Consider the following 17,304-nt stretch of genomic DNA (forward strand, 5'->3'; position numbering starts at 1 on the left):
ACTCTGTACAGCAACAAAGGAGCATTTAGACCTTTCTGAAAACATCAAATAAAACCCGCATCATAAAGAGCATTGTGAACAGGTGTGTAAGGAATCTCCAAGGAATAAATACAGTAAATAGGAGTACAGAGAAGTGTATCATTGCTTAGAGGTAGATGCATAAACTTGTTTCTGGAGAAAAAAAGAGGGAGAGATTGGTCAAGTGTCAAAAGATAAAACTCATCTTCAACGGACAGAGACATGCTCACACATGGCTGAGATTGCCTTGCACTGAGGACTCAAAGAAATATCTGTCAACACATATAAGACTTGAAAATAGAAATATATAGAAATACAGAAATTTTCGAATTTGGAGAAAGCTATGAAAAAAATCGTTAAACTTCTGTCTTGGCATTCATAAAATCCATAGGAGCAAAAGAGAGTTACCACTAGCAAACTTATTTTACAGGTTTTCATCCTGCCAGCCAACCTCTGAATGATATCTCTCAACGTAAATTGTTACCTTGTGGTTGCATTTTGTTTTGGAAATGATACATACAAATTTATTAATATAAAAGAAGAAAAGAGCAGCTACAGGAATGTCTGTCACATTGAGCTAAAAAGATGTCTTTAATTATTTTCTTCCATCAACAAACATTTTTATATGTAGAAACAAGCTAATTACAATTACATGCAGCATTTGGTAGAACACAGACGGCAAACTCTTACCTCCTTCTTGGTAAACTCTGGTGGATGGTCGTTTTTGTCATCAATAAGAATAGTGGCAGTTGCTGTGCCAGTTAGTCCCACATCAAGACCACCCATATCCTTAGCTTCTATAACTAGCTCGTATTTCGGGGTTTCCATGGTCTGAAAAAATAACAGAAAAGGAAAGCTTAAAAAAACTCCCCAAACCAACAGATTACACGCTACTTTTAATTCACATTAAAATAATAAATTAAAAAAATCTAAAACTTAATTTGGCCTGATCAAACATAGCATAGAAACGGATCTGTTATCACAGTGTTTTACTTCAGCTTCTACAATGGAAACCTTATTTGGAATGCAGTATGAAGGAATACAGGTGAATATTGGTAAACAGTACATAATCTATCCTTTTATTTAAGGAGATTAGGAAAGAGGAAAGAAATTAAAATATACCTGCTCTTTAAGACTAAGCACTTACTTCAGTGCACCAATATTGAGCAGCTTGCTTCATCAGTGGTATGATGGGTACATAATTAAATACTAATGTCACAATCTACATATAAATTCACTTTATTTTATTAAATCACATTCATTCTGCGTATTAGCATTTAGAATGGTAATCTAAGTTGGCTTCACTGTAAGAAACAAGAAAGCAGTTTCTAAAATGGGCAACAATTGCCAGTTATTGTACAAAGCAAATGCATATAGTAACATTAACAATTTACATCTATAATACCCAATTCCTGCGTCATGGTTACTTATCTGGCTGCCTACCTATTGTAGAACCAGACAGCATAGGCCCATAGCAAAAGCAATCCTTAGTTTCATGCAAACCCTCCCCCAAAAGAAAGGCATAACTTGGAAAAAAGATTTGTGGCCGCCGTTCTGCAATGGGAATGTGACAGCACTTCTAATTCACCTCTCTCGCATCAGGCATAAAAGCACATCTGTTTGCAAGCTGGACAACACGGTGGTAATACATCCCATCAAAGGGAGCTATTATCAGCATCAGAACCTGCTCCTCTAGAACTCATAGAGAATTTTGACATGGATTTCACTGGAGACAAAACTGGGCACCTAATTAAAAATAAAATTTTCCCCATTTGTATGGCTGCCTTATATGGAACCATCTGCCCGAAGACCATATGGGCTGCATCATCAATGGAGGACACAGATGGGAAAGTGCGGCAGTCACCTTTAAAACTATATGGTAAGAATATCATGTGTGCTCAGCAACGGTTCTTCACACCTTCCTTGAAAAATAAGTCTGCATCTCAGGGGCAAAGTGACATAATGATGCCTGAAAGGGTGGCTAGAGCACCACTGCTAGAGGGCTTTTTTAACCTCAGACCAGCTCTATCAGCCAACCGTGTTTACAAGAACCAAGGCTACGCATCTTTGACATTCTATGTCCTTCATCTAACACTCTTCCAGAGAATTAACACGCAGGGAGACAACTGGTGTGAAATTGTAGAGCAACACAGTGATCTCTGTGTACCACCCATACACTGCCTTACAAAGCAGAATCAAAGAAGCTGAGGTAGGGTTTATCCCATAGCAGAGAACATAGAATAGTTTGGGTTGGAAGGGACCTTTAAGGGTCATCTAGTCCAACCCCCCTGCAATAAGCAGGGCCATCTTCAGCTAGATTAGGTAGCTCAGACCCTGTCCAACCTGACCTGGAATGTTTCCAGGGATGGTACATCTACCACCTCTCTGGGGAACCTGTTCCAGTGTTTCACCACCCTCATTGTAAAAAATCCCTTCCTTCTATCTAGTCTAAATCTACCCTCTTTTAGCTTAAAACCACTACCCCTTGTCCTATCACAACAGGCCCTGCTAAAAAGTTTGTCCCCGTCTTTCCTGTAGGCCCCCTTTAAGTACTGAAAGGCCACTATAAGGCGCCAGAGCTGGACACAGTTCTGCAAGTGGGGTCTCACCAGAGCAGAGTAGAGGGGCAGAATCACCCCCCTCGCCCTGCTGGCCGCACTACTTTTGATGCGGCCCAAGATGTGGTTGGCTTTCTGGGCTGCAAGCGCACATTGTCGGCTCATGTCCAGCTTTTCATCCATCAGTACCCCCAAGTCCTTCTCCACAGGGCTGCTCCCAATCCATTCATCCCCCAGCCTGTATCTCACAACTGAAAATTTTAAAATATTTACTTTTCATCTCTTGCTTAGCAGAGCAACTTCTCGGGCCACACAATCTTGGCTGTAGGTAAGTGATTTGAAAGCATTTACTCAATAATGCATTTTGCATTACACATTTTCCTGGGTACATCACAACATCTTTCTTAGTGCATGCATAAGAAGGAGATCCCAATTCCTTAGTACTGAGATCTTGAAGCATTTTTAGGCCATGAGAGAAGCAACCATATCAGTTGCTCATCAGATCAGCTATTAGGAAGTGATATATTTGTATGTAAAATCAATGAGTCAAGCTGGAAGATATATTTAGTTCTAAAAACATATGGACTACTAGAAAATCAGATGCCACTGCCACTTAGGGGATCCTGAGAAATGTATTTCCTTAAGTCTTAAAACATTATTGCATGAAATTGCATCATGAATGCATCATGAAAATGCTGCATCTCAGAAGGCAGCAAACCCAGATCGGGATTTTGATTTATAACATCATAAATATACGCAAAGAAATATTACTGACATGTCTCCAACACAAATGCAAATTAGAGAGTGGAACAAAATTTACAGTTTTCATATGTTTATTTTCTAAAATGTTTTCAATGTATTAAAACCTGAACGGAGCTTCTCTCTCCTCTCCTGGATACAACTTTTTCATTATTTTGATTAGGAAGTTGTTATTATTGTATGGAAAATTTGCAAAGCCATTTATCACTTCATGTTTATAAGCCTCTTTGCTCAGAAAGAGGACCATTTTTACTCACAAATTGGCCTTTTTTCCTTTGAAAACTATCCCATTTTCTATTGAAAGCAAGCCCATTTAGCAGAAATTTCTGTGACAGGAGTCCAATGTTTAAGCTCACAACGGAATGTGAAAAACATTGAATTTTGAGTAGTATTTCATATCATTATGAACACTTCACACTTTCCAGCTATGCAGCACTTTCTACATCCAGTTCTGTCACCAAATATTTGCTTTGTTAGAGAAAGCAACTCCTAACAGATCCAAACCCGAGAGCAGAGGCACGTTCCCATCAAATGCTCTCTTTACACTAGGAGATTGCATGTAAAGGACATTTTAGCATCTGTCATGCTTCTAGCCAAGTTAATTCAGGCAACTAGTAGCAATCATTTGGATCTGTGCAATTTATCCCACTACCGGTAAATCCTGGAACACGGGAGTGGGGATCTATGGACACAGGAAGGGTCTCTGTGCTCTTACTAACCCGGTTCCGCAGCTGATGGTGCTGCAGAGGCCCAGGGCCTGTGCTGGCGGCATTCCCCGGGGTACGGGCTGCACTGCAAGTGGTCATGGCAACTCCTCGTCTTCTCCCTCTTCACAGGGCTCAGGCCTTTTACCCCAGCACGGTGTCTGCCTGCACTTGCTCCCATCTTGCGAGAAATGAGTGCTCCCGGAGAGGGGCAGTGCAGGAGAAAAGCAGCCTTCCTCCACCTTCTCCATCCCTGCTACACTGTGCGGGTCAGAGGTAAATGCAGAACTCGCTGTTGGTAGCATTTTGGGATCCTGCAGTTGCTCAGACTGCTGTCCCGCCATGACACTGCCTGTCCCTAAATCCAGGCCCCCCGCTTCTCAAAGCAGCGACCTAGCCTCTGAAGCACGCTCTTGCAAAAACAATCCAATTAATACCATTTGGATAGTGAGATGTTAGCAATATAAATATGTAACAAATCCCAACAAAGTGGATCTACAGCTAGAAAGGATAATAGATTACTTTAATAAATGAACATTAAGTCGCTGTTTGTGTGGCTTATTATTTATCAACTGTGACTTTGTGGAGTGTAACACTGTTGAGACGGTTTGTATAATTACAGCAGGAGAACCATTCCTTTCCTCATAAATTTTCACTCTAGTCATTTAACCACGGCAGGGGTGACACTGGCAAATTGTTTGGTTTGCCAAGGAGGTAAGCTGTGTCTTGAGGGTTTTTCTTTGAAGGTCCACCCACTGCCATTCTCACCAGTGTTAACATTCCTATCAGATTTCACTCCCCTGCTGCCTTGACATAACTGGTTCAGCACTGGTAAGCAATGAGAAGCCAGAAAGGCACTTTTTTAGATTTCAGATTCCTGACAAAGCCAGCAGGATCTAATCACAAGTGAGAGCAATAAACTGTTCAGTGCAGACACAGACAGGTGGAACAAACCAAGTGATTACTTTTAGGTAGCACTGAATGAAACCAGATAATGATGGTTTTCTGTTGAGTCTTAATCTTTTAATATTTCCTACAGATACAATAAAAAACTATCAGTGACTTCAGAGAAGCAAGCCATGGCCAGTATTTGACACCACCAGCAGGAACAGTACAAGTCTTGGTGTGGGCTATCACTTGCAGGCTGTAAGGCATTCATGTGCCATTTAAATTCAGCTGGAATTGACAGCATCTTCAGTACAGCAGGATTCAAAATGTAAGACGGAAACAAGTGGAACTACTTGCACGATTACAGGAAAAGTTTAGAACCCTTAGGTGACCACGGGTATTTTCCAACATGTCCAAGTCCTGAATTTGCAGTTATGTACACGGACTCTCAGAGCCTTGGTATTGCTAGAACAACAACAAATCCCCTCTCTGTCCAAAGCTTTTAGAAATGTGACCAATGTATCCCCCCTTGTTTATTTATCTGGTAAGGAAATGCAATCACTCAGGAAGGTGATGTTCTCACTGAAGCCTGGCTTTTTTCCATCTATCTTTAGACATTCAAATTAAGTGTCTACTTTAGTGTAGCATCACTGCCATAGAGTCAAAGGACAGAGGCCATTTCTGTATTTGTCTGCACTGACGATCTCAGGAGCTCAGTGCTCCCTAGTGCATATACCTTGGTGCATGACTAAAGCTGGTTGATCTTAATGACTTGATAAAGACCACAAAAAGTAGCACTAAAATGAGGATCAGAAATCGCATTCTGGCACTTTATTAAAGTAGCATAACCTAGCAGTGAATGATTAATTACATCTAGTTTCAATGACCCTGGTAACTTTACCCTTGGTTGTGGGAGGAGATAGGAAAAAATCTAGTTCAAGTTCAAAAATTTGAGTCTGAATTTGTATTTGAATATAAAGAAAAGCAGAATAAGTAACGTATATTCACCAGAAAGAAGAGCATGAAAACACTCTTGTAACAAAGACCTCTTTTTGCCATTGACACCTGAAACAGTTATGACTAAATCTCATCTATAACGTTAGCAATAGATCACACATGTATGAGGAGCATTTCATTCTGGCTGAAAATCGAAATCCTGGTCACTGTTAAAGTCAGTCAGATACAATGTACATTGGGAAGCCTATTTACTAAAATAGTGCTTTCTGGTTTTCCAATATAGCTATCTAGTTATTTTCAGGAGATAATATATTTTCTGGTAGGACACACTATGGGGTGTTTGTAAATCATTTTGCGACGCTGAAGCTAAACTAAGAAGAATTCAGATCAAGGCTTAATCTCTGTAATATGTGAAGATGGACTGGGTTCAGAATTTTAGGTTACTTTAGTCTTTTATTTAATCTGTAATTCAAAGATGTTTAAACAGGAGTTCAACATATTTTCTTGTAGATCTTCACAACATTGTTTTTACTACCAGTATTTAAACTATATGTGGGCGAGTAGAAAAAGAATAATTTTGATAAACATAATTTTTCCCTTTCGTATTTATTCACATCATCAGCCTGCTACCCAACTCAGTATGTTTTGTAGTTTCTCTTTTACTGAATTTTAGGATCCTGCTAAGGATTTCAGGCTATGAATCCCTGTCTCACATCAACACCCAGCTAAAAGCTGCAGATAAGCACCGAAGTCTGGAAAACAACAGGACTCCAGAAACCATCTCTTCAGTGTTTCCTCCTGGCTGGGTGTCCCCTATGAAGTGTCTCTAGCTAGGTTTTCGTCCAGTGCTCTCCAATCATTGTAAGACACCTATGAATTGCAGTCCAGAAAAGGGCACACTTAGTATCACAACACCCAAGCCTTCATTTGGTGCTTCAGTGCTTCATCTAAAAAAAGTTGGGAAGAATAAAAATTCCCAAATTCACATACAGTACTCAGTTGCTAAGATCAAAACAAACTTTCTGGGAAGCAAACACCTTACAGGATGCTCAAACTCTTGTAAGGGTTTTAAATATCCTTTCAGGCTATCTTAATACTTATTACCAATAGAAAGGGTTTTTTTACTATTTCATGGATATTAGCATTTTCTATAACCATGCCTCAACGCTTCTACTTATAATTCCGTTTATAAACTATGTATTCATGCATAATACTGTATCAGTAGTGTGCTACCATATCATAGTTGTTACTAATGTCTTTATAATATAATGCTAACCAAAATAAATAAAATCTTAGGATTTCAGTAATTTCAGTTCATGCTAAATAAATGCTTGTCTTCATTTAAGATGATAATTGCATATAGTATGTACTGAATATGGTCTATTAAGACATAATCAATGTTCTTGTTGAGTAACAATATCAACATTGAATCTAACATTGTTTCAGAGTATGCTGCCAGATTTTGACAAATATGGAATAAAAAAATGAAGCAATGTGACTATTAAAAGCTCTAACAGACATAATGCTTTTATAATTATAATATTAGCATCTATTTTAAATGCCAATTGCTGCTGCATAAGAAGGGCAATATACACAGAGGCTCTGCATTCAGAGCCTGAATTACAGTTTGATGAATACAAAAACCCAAACAATTTTGGAACGTAAATCCTCTTTAGCTCATCAATTTCCAATTTTTTATATCATAAAGGAAGGTCTACCTTTTAATCGCTGTAATAATGTACTTCTCTTATGAGGAAAATCAATATCTATCTACTACCCACAGGAGACAGATAGTTCATAGGTATATCTGGAAGCAAAAGGAAGACAGAATTTTCTCCTTCAGCAGTTGCTGTTAAAAAAGGAAAGAAATTGCTCCAAAGTGCTTGATACGAATCGGTTTCCTGGCCAGAGGTATTTGTTTCCCATCAAGAGGAAATCTGTAACTGTATAATACATAGGATGTGTTGGATCACAACTTTAATTCATCACAATGCCGACATAACTATGGGGCTGATATACATGGTTATGTTTGTTATACTTTACATGGAGATAGAAGAACTGTATGTGCATGTTTCCAATACTTTGTGTAAAACTGATCAGTTTTGACTGTTACGCAAATTAGGATTTAGAGTTGCCATTGAATTTGTATCATTTTGGAGAAGGCTGCCAACCATGATGGGGTGACAAGCTCTCCTTTGAGAAATATTAGAAATCTGTAGAGAAAAACTATTTGTTTGCTGCTCACTGTACAAAGATGTACATCTCAGTTCTTATATACAACTCCCACAGTATTTGTGCAGACATTAGCTTCACTTAAGGGAGCATCCTTACATTGAGAATGTTACTAATAAGGAATTTCTCCTTGGGTAGAGATCACCAATTTCTAGGACAGGACAGGGATTGAAGCTCCATTTAGTTTGAGAGATTTCCACTTAAATTGTTATTGTTAGCTAGGCTACTACCAAAAATAATCCCCGGGAAGAAAGCAAAGATTCAGTATTCTAAGCAACATCCTTAATTATCATAAAAGATATAGCACCACTGAAGTTCGTACCCTTACACTGATTTTTACCAGCCAAAGACATTTCCCTGAGTATAATTTGTTTGGAACAGAGGCATGTTGACTTGCAACAGCTACTCACTAGATGCTTGGGAAAAGAAACATGTTCCATGTCTGCTGTGCCAGAAGTATAAAGTGATATAATAATTTCGAATAGGAATGAAGAATAAGAATCCCAGTGTTCCAAGGAAAATACTTGCTGTCAAATGTCATTAAATAATACTTTATTTTTTTTTTTAATCACCGGGTATATTTCAGCTTTTCTTCTGGGCAAATGTATGTAATTTAATTTATTTTTTCAGGAAAAAAATTCAAATGTTCCTCATAATTAAACAGTATTGCAGAAACCTTTCACTTCAGTGTGAAAGCATCAATTATTATGTAACTTCTCTTGCTGATTTTAGACCATTTAATCAGTCTATTATTATTGCAAACTTGGAAGTGTCAGGAATATAACTACCACACTCATCTCACCTAAACCTTCTGTGAACAGCAGACAATAGCTATAGTGAGTGTCTACTCCGCAGTACTAGGTCTGAATGAAAAAAAGAGAAATACATTGTAGTCTATATGCAACTATAGGCCCTGAGATGTGCAATCATTCCATTTGTGTTTACATGTCACTAATACTGCCATACCCTTCCAAAGATTGTCCCGAGTTCAAAGAACGTGTATAATCATGCTTGCTAGATCAGAGTTCCTCCAAGCTCTGTGTTACATGGTAGCCCAGCTTGCTACTGCAATGCTCGCTGGAGTTCTCATACCCTCCGTGCAGTCACAGACATACCCTTTAGGAGATGCAGCATGTAATTCAGAGGGAGGTGAGTCTGGAGGCTAAGGCAGCTGAAAGCTTCTTTTGGAATTGCTACACACAAACATAAGTTGGCCATGAAGCCTGCCCAGGCTGGAGCATCATTTCCATTATCCATAATTCTCTACAACTCTGACTTTTCACAAAACGACATGCTGCCCTGACACACCTTCTCATGTGCTGCATATTCCTACTGATAGCATTTCCCCTTTCACAGTGCTTGCACCAAAAAGAACCCCCAACCCTTCCTGTACATGAAGCACTTAGTATTCTGCTAGCCTGGTCCTTTAACATAGAACCAGAACATTGCTGAAACCATGGTTTTACATCTTTTCCTTATTGACTATATTATCTACCGGTGTATATATTCCGATTTTTGATGTTGGATAGAAAACACTGTAAGTTATTTCCATTAACTTATTTCACCCAGATGAAAACTATTGGTGGAGCAGGTGGCAAATAGCTTCCTTGATGCTCAACGCTTTCTAAGCCTTAACATATTCTCTTACTGAACACAGTAACAATCCTAATAAGCAAAAACTTCCAAGGACTTTTAAATTAAAATCAGAATATATAATAAGAAATGTTAACAGTCTGACTGACAGGTGTAGGAGCCACTATTCTCCCTAGTCTTGATTAATACACTTGTAAGAGAATATTGAAATTCCTATACATTCCACCAATTTATACCTAATTATTTTTACAAAGGTAAGCATTTGAACGGAGCATATCAAAAGAGCTTTGTCTCAGAATAAACAAACATTTGCATGAGCACATCCCACTGGATGAGGGCAGGTAAGATTCAGTTCTCCTGTCTGAACAGGACATTCAACCTGGTTGTCTCGACTGCTTCAGAAAGTATTAAACCTCAAGGTAGCTGTCAGGAGCACTCAAGAGCTCCCTTCTGGATTACAGATATTTATTTCAGCAAAGCTCCCCCCCCCCGCCCCCCCCAGTCACTATGTTTCTGTAACAAATGTTCATTTCAACAAATCAATATATTTCCATAAAAATTGTTCTCCTGTAATACCCAATCAGCTCTATTTGCAGTGTTAATTATATATTTCATTTTAACAGTCACAATTTGCAATTCAAATAATTTGCAGACCAAAAGATATTTGCTAGAAAAATGTTCAAATAATTTTCAGCCATTAACATATTACAGTCGTACAATCTGTTTGCAGACAATTTGTGAAGAGAAAGAAGGGCAAAGATGTTCTAATAAATTATTAGTTGCAAATTATTGAAACATTCTTAGTCCCTGCTGTAGGTAGAAACGAGTCTACTTAAATCCCAAAACATAAAAGGAGAGACAAGTTTCTCCAACAAAGTAACCTACCATGGTTATCAGTAGACAGCTTTTCAAATATTTCTATATTAAAATACCTCTGCCAACAGAATTCCCTAAGTATACGAAGGGTGTAAAGGTCACATAATAAGGATCTGCACACAGATAGGAGTGAAGGTGTTCTGCTGTAACTTTAAGAAAGAAAAGTCATGAGCAACCACCAAATTATTCAGTCTGAAAAGATCCTCAGCCTAGAATAAATCAGCACAGCTCCCCTGCCTTTAAAAGGACTACCCAAGTTTATTTACACATTTAGTAAGCAATAACTTACCATGTTTATGAATGAACATGTATATATGCTTTCATGCTACAATATAAGATGCTTGCGTCTCTTGTAAAACTGGCAGGTTCCCATAGATTTGCATTTAAAACAAAGCAGAACTGAAGTGCAGGAGGCTGCCTTCCAAATCATCATGGCATCAAGAGCATGAGAGCCAAAGGTCCGAAAACACACACTTTGAAAAAAAAGTCCCCAAATTCTTCAAAACAGGAGGATGAAAGTAGTATTTCCTGCCTTGTTGCTGTTATAATCGCATTAGAATTAGGGAATTTTGTTCGTTAGTAATAGCAAGAGGGTGTCTGTGCCTGTGTTTGTGCAACACAGACTCTGGAAACTAATGAGAAGTCCTAGGTGTTTAACCCGTTGGGGAGGGGGATCAACCCATGGGATAAATATTTCACAGGACAGCAATAACATGCAGCTGGTCAGCACTCCCCTATGTTTACTGGAAATAAATTGCTTCCCTAAGTTGCGAGGACAGCAGCCAGTGTCAGTTATCGGTGATCTCACTGGTAAGCACGCGTTATACCTGCAGCCCTGAAACAAGGGAATCCTTTCACTGAGCAAAGAAACAAAAGGCTCTGTTAAGCATGCTTATCAGTGCTTGAATTTGCTCCTCCTTGAGTCTGAATCAAGTTCAAGAAGCCCTAAAGTGTCTCCTGCAGGCTTTGGAGGAGGATACTGAACATTTCCAAAAGGTAAATACTGCCTCTCACAAAAGTGTGTTCCAGAAAAGGCATCTCCAAAGCAGGGGAAAAAAGAAATAGCTGGAGTTTTATCTTCTTAAGGTGCGAAGAAGTGGGTCTGAACAAGGCAGAAGTAAAACTTGAAGCAGTTCAACCTAAGCTTATTCCCAACACCTCTCTTTCCTCACAAAATCAAGCAACAAAACAGTAACATAGCTTAAATCCTGGACACTACAGGTCTCTGTACTCCCCGACCGCGCTTATTAGCACACATTTTGAAGAAATGCATTGCAGGAAACTAAGTGAAACTGAATGCAGATTATTTTATTATATGTCACCATGTATCATCTCCCACCACGGCTGAAGTTAGATTAATCAAGTCTATACCACTGAGATAGATCTGCCTGGATGCCAATGCAACACCTGTACTCTTCTAGCTCCTCATTCCAAGACATCACAGACCCATACAGTGCCTTTCTTCACCTTTTCAGCAAACATTGAATCCCAGACGGATGTTCAGGCAAGTCAAGTTCACTTAAATGCATCCAGTTGACAACAGCAATCCCAGAGAAAGCTGCTTGAGCACATGCCCATGCAGGGTTTGTATATACTGTGGCTTCCTCACTGACAAGGAAAGACCTTTTGAAGTGAACTTTCCCATTGTTTACACTTACTACAATCCAGTTTTCATCACTGAGAGTGTAGCAACTAGATTTCTTTCAGCCGGAATTCAACTGGAGAACGTGCCCTGGGCATCACCTAATTCTTTCCAGCCGTCAGTGTGATTCAGTCTGGGGGACCAGACTAGGGCTGTCTGATGTGAAACACTGCAGTATACAGAATGGATGTCAGGTCCTCAGCATGAACTATTTTGCTCTACAGATATGCTTCTGCTCATCTAGTCTATCTCCTAATGCAGAAATAGCCTTACAATCCACAATAAACTAGACACCTATGGAGTTTATAGTATCTTACTAGTGATAGCAACCTCTTAACCCAGACCAGGCAAGGAAACACAGCAGTAACAAGAACTGATAGATCCCCCCAAAGTTCCAAAGGCTGCGACACAAACATGGCAGTTGCAAGACAAGGATGAACCATCCGATAAACCATCTGACAGTACCTGATGCAGAAGTTTCTCCAGTAGGTGCTTCCTCCTTACCCCCAAACAGCATCTCTAGATCTACAAAAGCTTAACATTATTCCTGTGCCCAGTTTATACTGAAGAATGCGAACAAGGACATTTGTTCACTAAGATCTGTCACTGATCCCTGGGGAACAGGTTTCTTGAGGATCTTTCCACAGCAGCTGAAAACGAAAGTTTTCCTTGAGCTTCAATATATAATCATCTAAACCAATATTCTCTGCCTAGGTAATAAAAGATAATAAGTTTTATGATACCTCCCTAATGCCAAGTCTTTACATAATCTGTTATCAAATGAATCAAAATGAAGCTTACTGGGTTAACGTCAGAAATCACATTCTCACAAATTAGGAGCACTTAGATTATATTTCCCTCCATAAACATTCCAATTCCCACAACAGAAAGCAATGTTATAAAGGTCAGGATGGAAATTGTGTTTCTGCTGTGTAATCTGCTTTGCAAATTTGTAACAGTGGTCAAAATGCCCAGAAAACTCAATTACTGACTTGCTATGACAACCATACATCAGCAGGCCCGGGCAGACAGAGGTTATTTCTAAAATTAGTACCCTAACGCAAAGAGCACATTCTATGATTCCAGCCATACAACCTTTGCCTGATGTTTATATTGTTAAATATTAATGGAAGCACTGTCTGTTATTTCAGACATATTATCAGGAACATAATATTCTAGTGAAATAGGTACATTCTAAGTTGGAGGGGAAAAAAACCTTCCATGTCCATTTGAACCATTTACGGGTGGTATTCTAATCAAAATAGTCATCAAATGTTACTTTTAATCACAATTACAATTTTTTCTTTAACTTCAATTTTGTATGCAAATCTTATTTTAGAGTTTAGTGTTCTATTGCCAGTAATAATTCCAGGTAGCTTTTGAAATACAGGACCCTGCTGAGAGTGTAATGAATCAGTAAATGATACCAGCTTTGCCCATGGACAAAAACAATCCTAGTGGCTGCATTTATACTCTCGTTGGGTTATACCCGCAGAATATAAATTGATCTAATTCTAAATCATCCAAGGGAAAATGGTGTAAAATGGATTTCAATTACACTATTGCTGTTTTACAAAAAAGCTTATCACACTATGGGGTGAAAAATCAACCCCTCCATAGGATTTACTTTCTGATGAAAGACGTATAAATGGAATTTCCATTTAAAAATTTCTCCAGTCAATTTCATTCTTTTCTTACTTAATCCTATGTATCGTTTTATCAGCTTCCTTTCATGATAAAAAGTAATTAAATGCCTTATTTGGAATTCCTATACTTTCTGCTTTGGTTAGTAAGTTCTAATTTTGCTAAATTTTCATAAACCTACTTATATCTACTAAGAACATCCACCAACAAAACAACTCCCCTTTAGCCCCAAAAGTCGGGTTTGTTTTCTTGCAACCAAACCAAGATTTCTAGGTTATTCTCACTTTCAGACTTAGTCTGTCACTGCCTTGTGCAGATTTTGCACTATATTACAGTTGCTTTTAGGAAACAATAAAGGACGTTAACCTGCTACAGGTTGCTCCATTTATAAGTTTATGGCTGTGCACTAGAACTGTACAGAATTTCTTTCTGTAAATCGATCTTCAAAAGCTTTTCACATTTACTAGAAAAGAAAGAACAGACTTCTAATTAATTTGTTTTATTAGCAATACCAAGATACAAACTACTTATAGCATGAATTTAATGTAGTGACCTAGAGGAAAACCAATAGAAAATAAACAGAAAAAAGTAAGTGTGGGAATATCATGCATGCAGAAGAATCATCCTTTCAAGGATTTTGGAAGATTCAATAAATGCATAGCTCTTTGCATAAACAGAAAATCTCACAAAAAGGCATAGTCACCAGAACCCTAGCAGATACTTGACATAAAATATAGGACACACTGCTCAAATAATAACAAATAATACCAAGGTATAAATTTGACTTCCCTTCTCTACAATCCAGCAACTGTGTGTTCTTTTAAATGTTCAGCACTGTAGTTTTCTGGTCCCAAATCTTGCTCAAGACTTTGCTTCAGTAAAATAAATTTTGCTTTATAGGAAATACACTATATTTCTATTCATTGCAATGGCATGCTATTTGTTAAAAAAAATTGCCTGAAGTAATAGCATTCTCCAAAAGTAAATATTTGGCTAATTTTGTCTGCTTTCCCCCACGAAGTATCACCGTAAAATATTTATGCCACGTTCCTGAGGACCTGTTATCCTGGTCTTCCTGATCAAGGAAATATTCTGCCAGGAGGTCTGAGATGCGACAGATCAGGGAGGCTTATGATCATCCTCATCAAGAGATCAGCAAACGTAACGGGAAAGTTCCCTTCAGCTTCAAGAGGTCGGGTGACACATTGTTATGGGAAGCAAACCATACACCCGTCTTCTCAGGTAGAAACACTCAGTGATGCAGTCTTCATTTTAATCATTTGATCAGTTTAATCAGGACATTGTGCTAACAAAGATCCTACGAAATCTTAGGTGCTCTGCCTTAATAATGAGTCAATAGTTAACCTTTAATAATATTGCCCTGTTGCAACAGCATATTTTGTACTAGTATTGTACCAAAATATCCTTCATTCACGCTACTCAATGTCAGAAATTTCTGGAGGCCTGTTGCTCTACAAAGTGGTTTTATATACAACTTTTCTTCAGAAGAATTCCCAAAACACACTGTAAAGAAAACAAATCATTGCTAATTTGCAAAATTAAGAAAGAAATAAAGGTAAGAGTTAAAGACTGAGAGAAATTCACTGTTTTGTATCACGGAAGGACAAACTGCAATTAAGTGAATAACATCTACCATCATCGAGAGACAGAGAGGAGGTGAAAATATGAAGTAGGACACAAGTGGATGTAGGGGTGAGCAGAGGTCAGAACTCTAATGAAGCAAGTCCATAAGGAGTTTTGCAAACTTGAAACTCCATTTCCAGGCAGTTCTTGTAGACTAGAAGTAATAAAATCAATAAAGGAGAGAGTGGTATGGGAGGCGCTGCTAGCAGGAAAAGAAGTGAGAGGAAAGAATACTTGAATCCCTTGAAGAACTGGGAAGGGACAGCCATAACATTACTAAAAGAACTTTTCAAAACTAGAAAGTGCTAAGTTGTAGCTGTATCTGTGGATCTGAGAAGCACTACCATACTTATATTACCCGTGGCAAGCACTGTGCCACCGGGACAGTTTTCAAAAATCACAATCCTGTCCTGTTCCCCTTGTTTCTTGCTATGAAGGTGAAGCATTAGTAGTTTGCTACTCGTCCAGCAGCATATTGTGCTCCATGTGTCTATGGCATACTCTTAAACTGTTCATTTTGGTTGTCTCAGCTCTGCCAAACCCCCATCCATCTGTTCTGGAGAGGTATGTGTGCAGTGCCTGCTTACTCCTGTATGCCTGGAGGCCTGATCCAAGTAGCACGGATGTCTGAAGGGATCCAATACATCCTTGTATTCCCCAGCACAGCATCTTCGTGTAGCTCATATGGCAGAAGACAGATACAGAACTATAACACAGATAAACTCTGGCCGTAGTCCAAATGTTTTGATAAGCAAGTTTGCCCACAAGCAAGGCAAGAGCTTTTAATAGCGTGAAACAAACTGGGTCAAAATCCTGTCTGTGCAGTGCATCTTAGACATATGTAGATAAATGTAATTTTGTATTACTGTCTGACATCTCCTAAAGATTTGCATTTATGCCACATAAACGACGGAGGTACCTTTTCAGTTCTCTACAGATTAGTGTTTTCTGTGTCTAGAACGTACACCAGGGAACGTATGAAATCCGCGATTCATATTTAAGGATGTCCTTCAACAGTTGTTGGACCAACAGTACGTTTGATACTGACCTCAATCAGACCAAGATCTAATTCCTGACATTTCTGCAGGTCAGAGATTATGTGTCATTTTGGAATGCCCTGCAACCTTTATTGAATCTAAGAACTCTTATTCACATAATTAATTTATACACACCAATCTCCTACCAAAACCAACAAATGAGTTAGAGTTGCAGGATCAGGTTCGTGTCCTGGAACTACTTCAAAACATTTTTGTAGAAGGAAATCAAAGTGGGCACAGCAACTGTAAATCTAATGGGATTTAAATATAATTAATATTGAATACTAAAATTTAGGGTGTATAATCATAATGACAATTCAAGCTTAACAAGAGTAGCAGAGTAATGAAAGTAGTAAAAGCAATAGCCTTTCTCTCTCTCTCTTTCAAAGCTACTGTTTGAAACGATAATTTAATACAAATCCACTATTTGAACTGAGATTAACAAATATTAGTCTCATTATAAATTTTAATATTATTTGCATAAACTTTATTGAGAGAGGAAGAAAAGGAACAGAGAAATTTGAAATTCACAAGAAAACTGCAAAATAGAATTGAATTTTCTGCTGCCTTAGAAGCCTATCTAGGTCACTTTAAGTTAAACAGATTTCTAAAGGTAGAAAATGCTGAGTTAACATTACAATAAACAACTGATTGGAAGGGAGGCTACAAGTGAAACAATTAGCTTCACAAACAGATGGAGAAGACACTTTTAAAATTACTGGCTTTTCAAATGTTCAACTTCTTAAGCCTGG

General features: G+C 38.4%; 1 protein-coding gene across 1 annotated transcript in view; it reads right to left on the reverse strand.

Moving 5' to 3' along the window:
* Positions 1 to 17,304, reverse strand: part of LOC104283887 (cadherin-13) — a 261,169-nt gene that overhangs the window by 90,378 nt on the left and 153,487 nt on the right. The window contains exon 5 of the mRNA XM_009882122.1: positions 709 to 849. Within this exon, the coding sequence (XP_009880424.1) occupies positions 709 to 849 (141 nt within the window). The remainder of the gene's footprint in view (positions 1 to 708; positions 850 to 17,304) is intronic.

The sequence above is a fragment of the Charadrius vociferus genome, unplaced genomic scaffold (genome assembly GCF_000708025.1).
Source record: "Charadrius vociferus isolate BGI_N301 unplaced genomic scaffold, ASM70802v2 scaffold673, whole genome shotgun sequence".
NCBI lineage: Eukaryota > Metazoa > Chordata > Aves > Charadriiformes > Charadriidae > Charadrius > Charadrius vociferus.